The sequence below is a fragment of the Cottoperca gobio genome, chromosome 4, assembly GCF_900634415.1.
Source record: "Cottoperca gobio chromosome 4, fCotGob3.1, whole genome shotgun sequence".
Lineage (NCBI taxonomy): Eukaryota > Metazoa > Chordata > Actinopteri > Perciformes > Bovichtidae > Cottoperca > Cottoperca gobio.
In genome coordinates this window covers 18,522,235-18,540,382 of record NC_041358.1, presented here as the reverse complement: position 1 = coordinate 18,540,382, position 18,148 = coordinate 18,522,235, and the positions used below count along the sequence as shown (strand labels likewise).

General features: G+C 40.5%; 1 protein-coding gene across 4 annotated transcripts in view; it reads right to left on the bottom strand.

The window, feature by feature from the left end:
- Positions 1 to 18,148, bottom strand: part of LOC115006645 (arf-GAP with coiled-coil, ANK repeat and PH domain-containing protein 2-like) — a 53,322-nt gene that overhangs the window by 4,992 nt on the left and 30,182 nt on the right. The window contains exons 9-25 of one of the 4 annotated variants that reach the window (XM_029428973.1): positions 17,146 to 17,220; positions 15,248 to 15,259; positions 13,233 to 13,295; positions 10,062 to 10,174; positions 9,396 to 9,447; positions 8,624 to 8,724; positions 8,417 to 8,522; positions 6,914 to 7,122; positions 6,013 to 6,082; positions 5,807 to 5,901; positions 5,346 to 5,533; positions 4,304 to 4,405; positions 3,627 to 3,719; positions 3,043 to 3,275; positions 2,688 to 2,797; positions 2,444 to 2,554; positions 1,716 to 1,777 (exon numbers count right to left, since the gene is read on the bottom strand). In XM_029428973.1, coding sequence (XP_029284833.1) covers positions 1,716 to 1,777; positions 2,444 to 2,554; positions 2,688 to 2,797; positions 3,043 to 3,275; positions 3,627 to 3,719; positions 4,304 to 4,405; positions 5,346 to 5,533; positions 5,807 to 5,901; positions 6,013 to 6,082; positions 6,914 to 7,122; positions 8,417 to 8,522; positions 8,624 to 8,724; positions 9,396 to 9,447; positions 10,062 to 10,174; positions 13,233 to 13,295; positions 15,248 to 15,259; positions 17,146 to 17,220 — 1,795 coding nt within the window. The remainder of the gene's footprint in view (positions 1 to 1,715; positions 1,778 to 2,443; positions 2,555 to 2,687; positions 2,798 to 3,042; positions 3,276 to 3,626; positions 3,720 to 4,303; positions 4,406 to 5,345; positions 5,534 to 5,806; positions 5,902 to 6,012; positions 6,083 to 6,913; positions 7,123 to 8,416; positions 8,523 to 8,623; positions 8,725 to 9,395; positions 9,448 to 10,061; positions 10,175 to 13,232; positions 13,296 to 15,247; positions 15,260 to 17,145; positions 17,221 to 18,148) is intronic. The other 3 variants (XM_029428974.1, XM_029428976.1, XM_029428975.1) reach the window with 3 other exon arrangements.

Genomic DNA, 18,148 nt, shown 5'->3' with positions numbered 1-18,148 from the left:
GTGGGATAAAACTGGGGTACATTTCAATCATTCATTCACTATCAACACAACTCAAGTGAGCTTTGCATCATGATTATTCACACTTTCTTTGTGTAAAGCTCCCTTATGGTTAAGATAAATATAAGCTAGGACCAGCAGGGGATAAGAATAGATACATGGTTGGTTACATGTGGATATTTTTCTACACTATTGCACTTGTTGCTTGACGATGTACCATCCTGAGATGGTTTGAGTACAAACCCTCTAACATTCGACACAATCAATGCGATGGCATTTAAAGGCCTTCATTATCTTACAATTCCGGATTTACCGTGATAACGGGCAATGAGCCAGCACACTTAACCCACTAATAACCAAGACACAATACTGTCATAACAGGAAGTAAATACCGTACAATAAAGAAAAGAAATAAAAGTACGAACACAGAGCCCCTCATCAGTCAATCCCAACTCTGCTTCTTCTGTCAACACTATGAAGAAATGTATAGATGCACATCATTTACAACATGTACAGTAAGTATACTTATCATACTGTTCCTAGAATTATCTTTATAAAAAGGAAACTGTTCTAAAATAGACTCTTTTTTCTTCTTCTGACCAGGGATATCACAACAGCAAGATGCAGTATGTTTGGACAACAAACCGTTCGAATAAGTAAAACTAAACAGGCGTCTATGAAACAGGCCTTGAAAATGGTAAAGACTTCAAATGGGAACCAAACAATGGCCGGACAAGGTACAGTAGTTGCATAACCATTAAAGGAATGTGCATAAACTTCTGACAGGTCAATTTAAAATGAAACATGCCGATTTATAGGCACACACTACGCATCGCCAGACTGGTCAGATGATTAAAAAATGTAATTCAAAAGTCACGATTATTGCCAGAATGTGAAAACTGACGTCACTTTGAGGTCACTGGATACCGGCGGCAGTTACTGGGTAGCTATTTTTTTGCAAAGATACTGTGACTGATAGCAGAGACGCAACACTAAATGAAAAGTATTTTATCTCAAATAAAAAACTAATTTTTCTCATAAGCTGCTATAAATCACAGAACACCTCTTAAATCAGGGAATCAGCAAAAGTTACATCATTTCAACTTAAAGGGAGGAAGTACAGAGGTACTCGTAAAAAGTGACACTTGTTTCTTTGAATTTTGTGCTAACTATAATTTTACATTAGTAACAGTCACTTAATTGAAGAGATTGATGTTCCACTTTGAAACAAAAATCCTTAGAAATGTCCAGAGTCGATGGCTTTAACCCGGTCACATTGACAGCAGTATAGCACCTGATGTTACACCACACAGAGCTGCAGCCGGCAGCAGCTGGCACGTTATCATGAATACATGAGTACAGCAGAACACAGGAGCACAAACGGACAGAGTTGGGCTCAGTTCACTCCCATCATTGGATCAAATTTCCCCTCACATGGAGGTCACTAAATAAAAAAGTTCCCTCCGATTTGTAATCAAACCACTGAGAATGAATTGTCTGGTTTATCTTGTTGTTAATTTGCAGTTTTTTCAGTAAACTGAGCCCAACTCTAAAACCTGGGCTTTACATTTTCTCTGATAATCCTGGTTGAACAGTATGTTTCGTCTGTGTTTTGACGAGAGCGGACAGTTATTAAGTTTCCTCCAGCTGCAGGCTAATAAACTCTTGCATGCACTTCCTGTACTGCATCTCGGTGGTGCTGTTGGTGTTATAATGACCTGACTGGCTGTAGGGCCCCTCCGCCTCTCGCATCTCCTCGTTCATCTTGGCCAGTCGCAACCTAAGAAACAGGAAGTAACCGATTAGCCACAGTTATGAGATACAGTCAATAAACTAAAAGTTCAGTCTACTGTCGTGGCTCTTTTAATAACTGTTCTCACAGAAATACTGCGCTCTGATAAACAGCAGAACACCATACAGGCCACTGTGTTACATCTGGAGGTGAAAAGAAGTCCACTGCTTTATGTTGATCTGTAAACTGAGCATGTAGTGACACCTTGTGGACAAAGTTGTTACTCCTTGATACATGCAGACAGTTAAACTGGATTAGGTTTTGATTAAAAGTTCATGCCAAATCAAATGATGCCTTTTGTAAGCAGCTGTGTGATGGACGTGATAATGATAGTCGGTTAGTTATAGAAAATAACTTCCTACGGGGTGATGAATGATCTCTGCTCTGTTTCTTGTTTCATCTTGTCAGGGTTCTTTTTTTGTGACAATGGCAAGCTCACTTTAAATTATTACTTTAAGGTTAAAAATATTACTATTTTAACTATACCACTGACTTTTCTAAATGCTGTTGAATTTATCAAACTTCTATTTCCCAGAAGCTGTTACTCCAAATAATTAGCCCAACTTTCCAAACCAATTGTAGGAGCCTTAACATTTGACAAAACATCACCATAGAAGGTCAGTGTAGGACAACGCCGATAAGAATAACACTCACAGTGTGACGATGTCTGCGTTGGCTGCATCCACCGCGATTGTCAGAGGGGTTTTCTCATCAATGTCTGCAGCATTTTGATTTGCTCCTCTTTTCAAGAATAAACACACTTGCCTTAAACAGAGAGAAAAGGTTTGTCATTTTTTATTTAGGTCAAACATAATCTGTGTTTCTTCACACTCTTCAAAATGCCCCGATATTCTCCGAGTATAAAACTGGTGAAGTAATGATGATGTGGAGCACAAACCCTGTGTGTCCCAGCATGGTGGCGTGGTGGAGGGGTCCTCGGCCCTGAGCGTCCTGCTGATTCACATTACCTGCATTTTGGAGCAGAAACTCACAGGCGACCAGCGAACCCTGAAAGAAACCATTAAAATAACACGTTATATTACTTTCCAGGGACAAAACACACTTAGATTCTAAGTGATTTTTTATTTTTTTTTGCATACATAAAAACATATAAACACCATAACACTTAAATGTTCATTACCAAAAATGTCATAATCTAAATCAACTAAATTATTAAACGAGTGACTATTCCCTCAGTGTTGTAATGGTAATACACTAATGGTGCTGACTGGATCGTCTGTCACGATGCTCACCCCCTGCACCGCCATGATAAGCGGCGTCCTCTTGTCGTCCTCCGTGTTGACCCAGTTGACCTCGGCTCCGTGGGCCAGTGCCTCAGACATGTCCGGCAGGCTGCGGGCACATGCAGCCCAGTACAGCTGCAGACCTGAGCTGTACTCCTTCGGCTCATAGAAAACCATCTCCTTACAGGGTGACGGAGGAGGCAGTGTGGCAGGCATGGGCATGGGCGGAGATTCAGCAGCGTCTGATAAATGGGAAGAAAACATTTATTCTCAACAATAAATTCAACAATAAGTAGATGAAAGGTCAAATCATCGGTGCATTGTAATGCCCCCTATATAGATTTTTAACTGTTTGCACAAATTCCAAACTTTTCCAGGTATGGAAAATAGTTATATTCCTTTATAAAAAGGTTTTCCAGACTTGCTTTAAATTACTATTGAAAACATATTTAACTGTCCTATAACTAGAAGTGTTTCCTTTCTTTTCTCTAATATAGTGAAACATTACAAAAAGACAGATGAGAGAGAGAGGGAGAGAGAGAGAGCGAGAGCGAGAGCGAGAGCGTGTGTGTGTGTGTGTGTGTGTGTCTTACCGGCATCTGTCAGGCTGTTATTGGAGGGGGTTTTGGCCAGCATCTCCCTGCTCCCATCAGCACTGTTCTGGATGCCGCTGTCTGCACTTTTTACTGTAAAACAAAGAGTCTGAATCACAACTTGTGGAACAAGACACACATGTCATTCACTGAGTGTATAAAATATTTGGACCACCATCCTACTGTTTGTTTTCAGAGAATCACACAGCCTCCCATTTTTTTAATTTTTTTTTTTACATCTACTGGCTTTTGACAGCAGTTCATTTTTGTTCCAGTGTGATTAGCAGAAACAGCAGGTGGTCCTAATATTTTGTACAGTATACAAACACAAGTCCCCGGCGGAAATCAACAGAAAAAGAACGGGAGGAGAGATCCCCGCCATCACCTTATGTTTCAGGTCCCTAAATACCAAAAATATGATGACACAGATACAAATGCAAATACCAGACACTGACCAAAACCATGTGTGAGAGAAACACTCCCCAGCCCCGGGAAAAACAAAACATGGGACGCTCTGCAATGCTCTTAACATGACGGGATGGTCCAATAAGAAGGTCTGGATGAAGGAGGAACAGAGGAGTGGATGAAGGGTTGTTAGTCCACAGCCCCAAAGCAGTGATTACAAATGGACAGAGGGGATGGAAAAGCAAGCGAAACACTAAGCATTTAGTACTTACTGCTCCTGAGCTTGGCAGAGTTGTCAAAGTAGGAGAAGAGCGAGTCAAGCTCGTCAGGACAGAAGAGAGAGTCGCGGCGGGTCTCCGTGCCGCTGGCAACAGCTACGTTAGGGATGATGGGAGTTTGGAAATTGGAAGGCGTAGGGTGTAAATTGAGTGGAAGGGTGGAGAGTTATAGGGTAGGCAGTGTGAGCAGGGGTTAGTCCAGAAGCACAGAACAGGAGGAGGAAAGAAAGAGATTGAGGAAGAGGAGAGGAAAGCAGGGTGAAAGCAGAGATAGTTAGACTACCAGCTCGGTCGACACTGGTAGAGACAGACTACGAGAAGCAATGGGAGGCAAAGAGGGCTTAGGCATATGCTGTTCACAGAGAACATACAGTATGCCGATGGGTGGACTAATCTTCAGGGCAGACCACAAATCACATACATGTAGAGCATACAATAGAAGGGTGGCCACAATCACAAATGACACTGGCGTTGCCCTCTTGATGTAGTGTAAATTGGTTTTGAAGAGGCACCAAAAGTTCTGTATAACAGAAACATTCAAACTCTGAAAACCTATTATATTCGTTTAGTGACCGGGTAATATAGGATGGGAAGAATGTTAAAATTTAGAAGATTAATTAGTTAAACAGAATTTAGACATTGACAAAACTTCCAACATAAAATTGGAAGTTTATATTACACTGCTCCTTATCCAAGTAGCCAATCATTGGAATTAGGGGAATAAGACAAAAACCACTGATCCAACAATGTCCAAGCCATCATCATTTTAATATGTCAGTTTTCAAAATGTAACATCCCAAACTACGAGTAATGTTGTTTGTTCACGTTACAGGTAAATACCGTCTTTAGTCCCGACAGCTTGCTGGACCAAGTGGTCTCAAATCCATCCAGCTAGAATTAAGTACTGTTTAGTGGTAATCATTGGTGTGAATGTTGTCAGTTTATTATGTATTTAGGTCAGGGACGAGGGAAAGATTACAGCAAACACAAACTCTTGGGTTGAAGGTGTGTTATGTTGGTTATTTCGTCTACTGACCTGACTGACCGGGACGGAGTTTGGGGGTGGGTGGTGGTGGTCTTGGGGGCAGATGCTCAGAGCTGCTGCTCAGCCTCTTCTCCTGTTTGCTCAGAGAAACCACTTTGTTGCGAAGCTCCTCGTCTGACGGCCGGCGTACAAACCGGCGGTCCACATATTTGGCTTTGATGTAGGCCTCCACCTCGTGTCTGTTAGGAACAAGAAGCATCGGACTTCGTTTGTGAATAAGGTGAAAGTTGATCTACTCAAACAAAGCTCAGCTCAAACTGCAGATTTCATTATCACAATGAATTCAGATTGTAATTACATTAAGACGATAATGCCTCTATTGTAATTATTTTAATGAAAACCTATCTAGTCTTTTAAGTCAGATACAGAGAAACACTAAACACCAGGAAATACATTAAGTGGGAAAATTAATCAAGGGATAAAATAAGTCTGAAATGATCATTATGCCGTACCTTGGATCTCCAGGCTGGGGTTTTCTGGTTGCCAGCTCCTCTCGCCGAGCCTCATAAATCTGGTTGATCACTCCATTTCCCAGTTCACACATCAACTATAAAAGGTGCAAAAAAAAAAGAAGAAGTAATTTGTTATCGCTCTTGATTAAAAGTAAGACTTTCAGTTTAAACGGGATGTTTATGTACATCAGTGTTTCCTCCCTCACCTTTAGAAGTTCTGGCTCCCATGAATCCAAAGTCAAAGACCGAACCTTAGAGAAATGCACTCCCAGACTCCTGCATGTCAAAGAAGCATTAAACATAAAACCCGGAAGTGCCCGAGTACAGAAGGAAGTTCTCAGATAAACATGCTCCGACAGCTCTACGCCTTCGTTTGTAATATATATGAATAAATACTGTTGAGGCAAAGTGGCACGGATGTACAGAGGCCACAAATTGGGTCATTTAAGGAAATATGTATAAAACATAAATATTTCTATATATTAATCCCTTCAATTTCTGTTAGTAAATCATAATGAAGATCCATTACTTTTTGTTTTAGGTTGTAATGAGGACGATGGCCTGAATCCCTGGACACTTTTATTTTAATTACATTTTGGCCTGAATAATAATTAAATATTTTATCCTGGTATTCAAAGTAATTACAGGTTTTCACAACATCCCAAGCAGGCTGGGTGTTCTTACAGTTTACATTTCATAAATCCCTGAAGACAGTTTGTACAAAGCATTGAGCATGGCCCTGGTGGAAAAGATTTTCCATAACTAAGCAAACATGCAATGATTGCTGTTAATCCTTTCCGCTTTTCAAAATGAACTCCACTCCTGCAAATTGGTAGATAAATAAATAAAATATGATCTCAGTTTCCTCAGTTTATTAGTTTCTGTGAGTTTTTCCCTTCTGGAATAAACCTATTTAAATGTTCATCGCACTTGCATAAATTGGATTATTTAAGACTTTCATAACTTAATTTATATTTAATTGATCTATCTCCACCATGGCTCGTTGTTATTGCAGGTCAAAGCTTTTGCTGCCATTTTTATGGCTTTAGCTGTTCGTAATTGTAATATTAAAATAGGCTTTGCTTATGTAAAACCATAGTACTTTACCTGTGGATACCAGAGCACTGTATACAGAGGGTGATGCCCAGATTGATGCTGGCCCAGCGGGGGTCTGGCTGGCCACAGTCGCAGCAGCAGGTGTTTCCTGGGATGGCCAGGACCTTCTGCAGGGCACTCTCTCCTTTCAGTGGTCTCTCCTTCGGCTCCCCGGCAGAGTCCAGGCTCCCTGTTGACGTGGACGACTTCCTATCCAGCTTCTGACATGAGAGACAGGGGAATGCACAGACATCCAGAAGGATGGTAAAGATTTATTAGGATGGGATAGATTAAAATTAAGCTAAATTAAACTGTATTCTCATGGTGTAATTTGGGCATTGTAGCATCAAACACTAATAGTCTAAAGGCCCTGTCACACATATCCGTATGACAGAAACGTATGCCGGCGCATACGAAATATCGGCAATACGTTGATATAAATTAAGGGTAAATTGTGATCGTTTGAAGGACGCAGACGACACGCCGAACACGCCAGACATACGGCCCTGTCACACAGTTCTGTACGGCAGAAACATGCCGGCTTATATGAAAATTAGCTCAAAATTTGTCAGAGTCCAAATACGTCCAACTTTTCCACAGCGGTGTTGTAGCTGACGTATACATAACTAATTATTATACGTATGTCAAACATTAATAGCATATCACTTAAAACGTATCAGAACGTCTGGCCAGCGGAGCTAGAAAAGTGCCATCTGGTTCACGTCATGCTGATGCTGGAGAACGGCTAACATGCTGAACGCTAGCTGTACTGTAGAAACACGTTTAATAAGTTACTCCGTCGTCAGGCATAATCTTAACATAGGGTAGGAATAGGTTATCCACTCGTTATCAATACATTGGCTGTAGGATTCAGTCAGCCGACGTAGCCTATATCTAACGTTCCTCTAACGTAGTCACGTAGGTATTTACGTACTGTATTTGCGTAGGTAAGTATTCACGTACGTATTCCGTATTCACATATGTCTAACGTAACATAACTTATGTGTAACGTCTGCATATTTTATGAAGCACACGTTGGGTATGTCCGGTAATTTTGAACATGCTCAAAACATCAGCGTTCAACAACGCACCCCAGCGTAACACAGTGAGCTCTTAACGAATACTACTTATACCTTACCTTATATCTACGTACACCAGCGTGTTGCCGATATTTTGTATACGTTATGCATTTGTTGGGTATTCGTCTGATACATTTTGTATTAGGAAGTGATACGCTATCAATAGGTTAGACATGCGTATCTGTATATGTTCACTTTTCAGATCCGATGAAAAGTTGGACGTATTTGGAAATGTTCATATACGCCAGCATACGTTTCTGCCATACGGATATGTGACAGGGCCTTAAGCGAGAGAAACTGAATGTAAACTCAAGTATGGGAAGTTGGTGTTAACTAAATAAACACAGGTTAATGTCAACACATGATTTATTTATCTAAAGTATATGTGAATCCCTTCAACTATACACTCAGGTGGGTCTCGGTGTTTGGTTTTTACCTCGCCCTCATCTCCCTTGTCACGGAAGGCGGTGGCGATGCTGTTCTGGACGGCTTTGATCCAGGCCTGTCGCAGCTTCTCTGAGTCTGCCTGCATCATACAGCTCCTGTTGGGACAGACAAGCATCACAGAACTGCTGCCTGCTGAATGTGTGTGTGTCAGTAACATATTCCACTGCTCATTAGACTGATAGGGACTCAAACTTACTTGGTCGGTGACACCACTTCGAAACAGAAGCGACGTTCTACGTCCTCACAGTGTTTGACGGTACAAAGCCTCAGGTCTTCCACCACCACTGTAGGGTTGTCCTGAGGGGACAGCACAGCAGCTTTGGTTAAACACACGCACACGCACACGCACACACACACACACACACACACACTGAAAGGTGTTGCTCACTTCTCTTAAAGCAGTAGTTACCTCTACTTTGCAATATTTAAAATAGATTCACTAACAATTAGGGAAGTAAAAATATCCAACTCTAAATGTTTGCCAATATTTTATCTTTAGTGACTATATCATGAACTGGTGTGGTGATTACCTGCCGTCCGGGTTTAGAAAGAAACGCAAAAGCGTGTTAATCCCACCCTTTAAAAAAGGGGCATAATTTAATAAACTTGCCTATTCTACTAATTTTATTAAATATTTAACTGCCAACAGCTTTGCATAGATATGTCTGCGCTTAAGAAAAATGCAAAATGTGTGTAACAAAGCTATAAGGCGTTTTTGTCTAACTGCTCTTGAAATGTAGCAAAGATATTTGGTTTAGATACGACACACAATCATTTCTTCAGTTAAATAATGAAAGAAATGTGTATATCTTGACCTGAACTGCATCTTATTAAACAATTACACACACATCATCCCATACAGCTGTGGTTTATCCTACACTAAACGTCTGTTTTGAATAGATCCTATAACTATAACTCCTAAAGGAAGCTACACAAGACAAAACACATGCACATGTCACTTCACATACCTTAAATTTCTTCTGGTAAACTAGCTGATTGTTCTGGATGGAGAACCAACGCCTGAGAGGAAAAAAACAAAGACACATGCAGTTGCCAGTGATGCGCCGAAAATATCACGCTTTGACATAATTTGCGAAAGAGAGCGATGGCAATATCTAGAGATGTAGAAACATCTCTTCAGAAGGTGCATTTAAATATTGTAAAACTACGAAATTCTAATTCTATTGTACATTTTGGAGAGAAAAAATATAATCTGCAAAATTCCTGTCAGTGTTAATATCAATACAACTAAGAAAGGAACATTAATCCCAACTAGACCCTCATCTGTACATGTTTTCTTAAGGTTTGTGGGGTCCGGTGGTATAAATACAACCAGTTATTTGGGTCAACTTTAAAAGAAACAGGTGGTATAATTGTCAAGAATGGTATTTTCATTTATAGTTAACTGGCCCACTAATGTACAGTATTAACCTCTTCCTTCTTTATCCTTATTAAAACATGTTTTAAAGTACTTGCTGAGGAAGTTAAAATGTAAAGAACCTTGAATATCTCTTTTCTATCTTTTGATGACGGTGCTTGCCTTTCTTAAATCCGCCCACTATAGCAATTCCTTATTTTGAAATTGAATGTTCAATGCATTCATAAAGAGGCTAATTAAACTGTGTCTGTCGTACCTATTCCACGTCTTGAAGGCATTGCTGGCCCTCTTAAACAGATAGCCCTCCATTGCGATGCCGTTGTCTGCATCCACATTGTACTCCAGTTTGGTGTCGTCATTCGAGAAGTCCTAAACAAAATGTGTCAGAAAAGACAGAAAGAAAGATAGAAAGAGAGCAAAGACAGAAAATTAGTCAAACAAAGTAGAAATCTTCCACATTATCAACAACATGACATTTCTGTTTGATTTTGTTGTTATAATTAGGACCATCAGTTCACTTGTGCAGAGCAGTAATGCTCAGCTGCTTCACACACTGACATGAATAATGTTTCACACCAAGCCAGACAAGATAGAAACAACACGCACGCACAGCTGATGGTTGCAGAGTTAGAATATATGTCCATCAATTATATGTATCGTCTGAGAAGGGAAGTAACTAAATATTTAACTTTACTGAGATTTGTCTTCACAGTTTCAAGGCTTCAGACTATTTTACTTTTTCACATCGTCTCTGAAGTTGCTTTGACGAGTGGAACTAACTGTACAGATATTATATAGCGTGCAAGAATAAATAACGGAGCAATCAAAAGAATTAAGACTTTCAGTTTGAATAAGTTAAAATCACATACTCAGTGGTTTGCTAAGACCGACCTTGTCCAGTCTTCCCATTACTCTATATTTAAATTTCATTTTATTAATACTTAAGTTGAGAAGGGTGGGCTTTGCCGGTGTGGTTTAATGAACAATTTTAAACCGGTTAAACTTTATGCAAAACGGCTGAACTGGCATTTGTCATTATGACACATTCTGGCAAATTAAAAGTAGCCTGTATCAGCAACCTGTGCCGAGGGAATCACTGCGCTAAATTAAACTTTTCTGTCATTTTTATTAAGCAGTATGACAACATGATGTAATAAGCTAGTTAGTTAGTGAGTTAGTTATTGTCTTTCAAGGAGTGAAGTTCCAAAATGAGTTTGCATGTATCCCTTCTCCCACTGACTCTCTACTGCATGCAAATTAAATCATAATCTGGTGTGGGCCAGTCTATCTTTAACTACCCGAGCTGCTGCCACACTTTCCTAACAACCTCCCAGCTTTCTCAACGTCAAATGACATTGAACACCATGATTCATGCATGCGTGAGTGTGTGTGTACACGTGTGTGTGTGTGTGTGTGTCCTTGGAGTGGAGTCAATTTACACCTTGTGTCACCATCTCCACAACCAAGTACAGCTTTAGATCTGTTACTGTAATGAGCGGTGGAATCACCTTGTTTGTTGTCCTTGCAGAAACATTCACCTTGTTCTCCATTATGAAACCATGTATGACATGGGGCTCGGAAAATATTGCCCCACAAATTGAAATGAGCTCAAATCTTGAGAGCAGTAGTTACTGTATGTAGTTAAAGTATAGCTACGTACAGTAACTACTGCTCTTAAGATTTGAGCTCATTTCAATTTGACTAATGTTCATTTTCTTGGACAGCGTCTGTACATGCATATGTGTTGGTCATGTTGATGTGAAGCATTAGTGTATGGTGAACTTTAAAATTAACAAAGCAGTAAAATCAAACTCCCTACAGAATAAACTAAAATATATCACAGACAAACGCTAGTACAGTAAACCGGTAAGTAAAATATGTCAACATTGCTAATTCTGTGTGCTGAGTGGAAATGACCTCAGTCATTCAGCAGCTGGTGACAATGACTACCATTTCCTGTTTACTTCCTTGAAAGTGACCATGCTAAACAAGCACATATATAAAGATTCTACACATTCCTATTCTCAGTGGAGGAAACTATAAAAGGTTTAGTTTTCTTGCATCCTACTAACATTCTGTCTAGAGGGTTCTCCTTATAATGTGATATTTTACAAGTTATATTTGAAATGCTTCTTACAAATCAGATTTTTCTTTTAAGACAAAGAGTACTTGATTGGAATTGAGGATGAAAGTAGTCTCCAATAAAGTTTACTCAAACATGTAAACTAATCTATACATGTATGCTTTATAAACTGGAAAGTGCTCTTGAGTACAGATCAGGTCCAACGACAACATTTACATGTTGCAGATTCACACAATGACGAGTTCCACCTCCAGAGACACTCAACAGAATGCGTGTTGGATGTAGTGCATCACTTCTAGTGCATTACTTCATGTTGTCTCATTGCTTGGATCTGTAAATGTAACCTGAGCAAAAGCTTAAGTTAAACCCCTCTGCCCTATGATACCATGGTGTATCCGATGGATGAACAGACACACAGACACACACAGACACACACAGACACACACACACAACATTTTCCAGCATGACATATACTGGGACAAGTGTCTGTCCCAGGTTGAGGTTATTTTGGGTGCACAAGGGGAACAAACTGAGTCTGTATTAAGCTTCTGAACAGAGAGATAATGGAAAATACCAGTCCAGGCATTCAACAAATCACCTTTTTCCTAGAGGTAGGACAAAATTATCCTCAGGAGTACGGGCCACACAATTCTCACAAGTGTCCTAATAACTACATTCTTGCATGTACATTATACATCATAATGCATAACTCAGAACCTCAATAGTGGTATGATGCCTGACTGAATAAGGTAACAAAGACAGCGTTGATGCAAGCGTTCAATCGCACATGTACACACACACACACACACACACACACACACACACACAAGCACAGATATCCATACAATCATGGAAAAATCCCTAATTAAGACTGAGGCCAAAGAAAGAAACGCATGTAAAGCAATACTCCCGTTGTCATGTGAAATCTTTCTAGTTCTCTTGTTTCAACTATAGGTTGAGAAATGTGGGCCTGGGAAACCCTGTCACATATCTTTAAAAACAGGTAGTGGTCAAACTATAAGTTGTTCTTAGCGCCTGAAGCACTTTAGAGATGGACTGCAAAGCAACAAACCACTCACTGACATCAAACCAGCAACCCGACCACACCGGCACCAACAATGAGGCATCAAAATAAACATGCTGCATAATCAAGACATATCGACACTGATGCATGTGTAGCACGCTAACATGGGGAAACAGATGAAGGTGCAAACATCTACACAAACACTGCAATGCAGTCTCTTAGCGTGTGCAGGAGAAGAGAGGAGAGGAAGTGAAAGACGTGGGGAAGGTAGGGTTACGAAGCGGAAGTCAGATGGAAATCGATGCGGTGACTCTACGTACGGAGGTCGACCTCCAAGCAGAAAAGTTGCGGCAGTCTGGTAAAGACTCGAGCTCAGTCACGTCCTAAAATGTCACACACAGCAAGAGAACGGCACACAGAGAAAGGAAATATGTATTTTTTTATGCTACCACAGAAAAATTAGGAATTATGGATTTGTCAATAATAAAATGGCGTACACATAAGAGAAAACAATCACACTAAAGAAACATAAACAGACTATTACTATAAATAGCCATGGGCAAAGACACTGTCGCATGCACGGACACACAGATACTCTAACTCAATCTCCCTCCTTAATGTGCACTCACCAGATACCAAACATAGTGGAACCGACCGAAAATCTTCATTTTTCACAGATTTTATGGAGTGTGAACCCCCTTTTCTGTGGTTCCCCGTGAGGCTATCTCAAAGTCTCCCTGTGTAGCATCTCATTGGCAGTGTGTCACTGTAAGCAGCGTGGCCCGTCTCTTCAACAAACCCTCACCCCCTCCTCTCCTGTGACTCTGTATGTCAATCAAAACTTTCGTCACTGCCTCTGCTGCTCCTCCTCTTCCTGAGGCCTAAGCGAAGGTCACCTGTGTGTGTGTGTGTGTGTGTGTGCGTGTGCGTGTGCGTGTGCGTGTGCGTTGCTGGTGTGACTGTTGGCTTTGAATAATCAAGTGGACCGTGCAGAGGAGCTCGGGCATCAAACATTTATACTGACTTCAATTTAACAGACGTGCACTCAGCTTTTCCCCTCACTCTCTCATCTCCCTTGTGTGTGTGTAAATAAAGTAGTTACTCCTGTAACAATGATGAATGTCTGAAATGTTTGAGCCTTTTAAATAAAAAATAGAAAATTAAAAACGACAGTGTGTGGAACAATTAAGAGGTTCTGGCTTATTTTTGCAGACAGACGATCAGACCTTTCTAATACCAGTCGTTTCAAAACCAATGACACATATTTTGTTTATTTGTAAGACAAGACAGGAAAATATTTAAGTCAGCAGCACATCTCTCTCTCTCTCTTTGTTAGCACCATGTCATGCCCTGTGGTCATAGTGATCTTGCTGCACACAGGCAGATACAAAACATACTAAACAAAACCTCAGGACCCCCTTCAACTCTCGTATGGATCGAAGGTTTCATCAATACGAAGATAATTGGAAAGGTTTGTGTGCAAGCACCATTAAAGTGGACAGTGTGCATAGGATTTTAAATAAAGAAAATAATTATCTTAAAAAAGGCAATAAGTAAAGGATTTAGTGTCAAATGGCATACAACACATAATGACACATAATAAAATAATAGGGTTCTGACATCATCTGGTCATTCATTATACTGACGACTCACCAATCACTTTAGAAGACTGACTCGCTTTCAAAACTTATTTTCTGGCTCATACTCGGGTATAAAGAGGAAATATTTTCTGCCCAGTGGAGTTTCACAAGACTGCCAGTGTGACCAACCTTCACACATTTGTCAACCAGTAAGTGATGAGGACAGCACCACCAGTCAACAACCTGCTTCAGACACGCATAGACGTCTGTTTCGTTTATGTTGCTGCAAATGGCCCTGGTCACTAAGGCCGATACAGATCACAAAATTAGCTTATACTGCTTAAACTACACTTGTAGAAAGTCATACCCATACTGAAAACTATCAGCATGCTTCACTTCATTCAACTGAAAACATGTGAGATTCTTGCCAATAGCAAACACACTTGATCATCTCTAAATAACTGAACCAAACTGAGCATAAAAGCAATAAGGCCTAATGTTGTCAAAACAGTCCTACTTTGAAGACTGTATTGAGGTTGAATTATATACAGAATACACTAACTGCGAAAGCTACAAGGACACGCATGATGACATCATATCATGCATGTTGCCAGTTTAATCTCGTGATGAACCGGCTCACTGGTAACAAGTGACGTGAGCTGCAGAGGTGGAGCCTCTATCAGTATCTATCCAACCATGCAGACAAGACACAGAAATGACAGTGAGGAGGGGAAATTAAGAATAACACAGCTTACCTGCAGAGCAGCCTGAAGTGAGTAGTAGAAGAAGAGACGGGGGGAAAAGAGCAGAAGTAGAAGAGTAGTAGAAACAGTTGGTTAGGAGCGTCTGCGTATAAGCAGCCAGACAGAGAGAGAGCGCGAGCGTTTGGGAGCGAGACAACATATAAATAGCATCTAGATAAATTGAGGGAGGGGAGGTGGAGGATAGGTGCTCAAGGACAGGCGGAAGATGGCACACGTACCATCACTGACAGAGCGGAAGAGAGAGAGAGGGAGAGAGGACAAGAAGCAAAGAAAAAAAACAAAACACAGATGGAGAAGGCAGACACAAAAAAAGTGACAAAGCGATAGAAGGAAAGAACAACAGAGGGGGGGGGGGGGGGGGGGGGGTGTACTACTTGCACACGGTTGGAGACAAAAAATGAATGTCACTAATAGGCAGACAAATGAACAGAAGCCCAGCAGTCAACAGCTGGGTAAAGAGCTGTCAGATGTTGTTAGTTAAAGATGCTGTGAAATGTACAATTAAAGCTAAGAGCAATTTACCATAACATACTGTAACATCGCATTAAAAATGAACAGAAGACAAAAAGGTTTTTAAATAACTAGTAAATATTAGAGAAATGTAACATTTAAGGGCAACAAATGTTCTGATAGTTGTAAGTATTACATTTCTGCTACTGCCTCTTTACATTTAATGTTTTTGTCAAAACGTCTGGTTCACCCTTCTGGAAGACAATATATTAACAAGTGTGACTCAGAGGGGATATTAGGGTTACGTGGGTGCTGACCAGAGATGGGAGGGGACTGAAACTCAACCTTGTTTGTTTGGAAATGGGTTTCCGCCAGCCGTCAATAATACATGGGTGAGTGGCTGAGATCATCCTTAGGGATCACCTTACACCTGAGGGCGGAGCACTACTTCCATTCACTCAAATGACAAATGAACAGTGAATGGCTGAAATTGCTAGCTATATATTTCTATTGCAAATAATTGCTTTGTCCTCGTCCGCCTTGTCCTTGAATTGTAATTAACCTAGCAATAGAAGCTTTGAATGCTTTCTTTCTGATTGCTTTACTGTACCACAAGCTTGTAATATCTTAGCATGGTCTGGCAGCATAGTGGTCAGGGAGAGTTCAGCACCGGTGAGCAGGGATAGTAGTGAGGAAGGCTGTGATCAGAGGGCTCCGAGCACAAGAGGCCGTGGGGTAGAAGGTAAGTCCTTTAAGATCGCAGCAGAGTGCTGAGGGTTTACTTTTAATGGGAGGAGGACTGAGTGCAATGAGAAAAGGCATTGTGGGATCTAACAGCCATAAAGTCTCTACACATGCAAGAGAATCCAGGCTCAGAGTAGCTTGGTCATGTTGAGCACACACTGAGTGAGTGTGTGTGTGTGTGTGTGATTATGAGTCTGTGTTTCTGCTGGGCAGAGGAAAGGAGGAGGAAGTTGTCATTTATGATTTACATTCACAGTTGTGCACCTAATTATGTTGTATTGTGATTTGTTTGCAAAGTAGAGAAAGATTAATCGATTAGTTTTCCACTGTTAAATTAATCGTCAACTAATTAACTGACTAATGTTAATCAATTAATCGGTTTGAGTAATTTCACAAGAACAAGTTTCAATTCTCTCATTCCAGCTTATTTATGAATATTTTCTGGAATTCTTTGTGGACAAAACAACATATTTGTGGACGTCATTTTGGGCCTAGCACTGATCAACATTTGTTCACCATTTTTTGTGACATTTTATAGACCAAAGAAATAGCTGATTAGAGAAAATAAACCACAGGTTAATCGACAATGAAAATAATTGTTAGTTGAAGCCCTTGTGCAAAGTGCTAAAAGTGTGAATTCTGCATCGTGCATTTGTGTTTAAATGGAAGTGAAGAGGAGAACATTTTGTGTGTACCTTTTGCTGGATGGTGGAGTGTTTCTGCTCCATGTCCCTCTTCTCTTTGGCAGCATCCACCACCAGCTGGTCCAACTGCAAAAGACAGAACAACTGATTAGTCAAGCTTACCAGACCACCTGGAAACTAGTGTTTAATTCAAAACAGCATACAGAAATGTTTAACACACATTCATTGGGTTGTTCATCTTAGAAAGCCGATTTTCTGTATTGGGTCATTTCAAAAGGAATGAAACTAAAACCATATTCCAACATGGGTCAAGACTTTTCGCTTTGCTGCCTACATGTTTACATTCTTATTGCAAAAATAACCGCGTCACGTTCTTTCTTTTAAATGTATCTCGCCATACAGTTACAGAGAAGCCACACTATCTAACACAGGGCCATTATAATGAAAACCTTCTCTTTCTACTGCACTTGAAAGGTGTGTGTGTGTGTGTGTATATATATATATATATATATATATATATATATATATATATATATAAGCGTGTGTGTACAAACACTTCTTTATTTCCGTTTCCATTCTTGGAAGCACAAACGATTCGAGCAAATACCACAGGTCACATGGAGACAAGACGGGCCTTCTCCTCTAAACAAAATGGGCCGTGCTGTGGAGGCTTCGTCATGTGTGAAATTGGATGGGGCATGATTGATTCTCCCCATCCCTCCGAGTAACCATCGCGTGTAGACGAGAGAGGAAAACAAAGGATCTTTTGAAAGGGCAGGCAACAAATCAAACACAGAACATTAATGAAGTGCTGGAGGTCATAGGGTGATGCCGTACAGCAGTGAAGTTCTACTCCGTACCTCTTGGTGGTCGCAATCTGACCTAAATCCTCGTGACTCGTGGCTCAAACACAAAATAATCTTTATCTGCTTATTAAACACGTGTTGCATGTTTACTACAGATTAGCTTTGTTCATCATATGCGTTTAATGCCTGCTGTGGATTTACAAACACCAGTTACTGTACCACAACTTCAAGCTAACTGCCACTTCAAT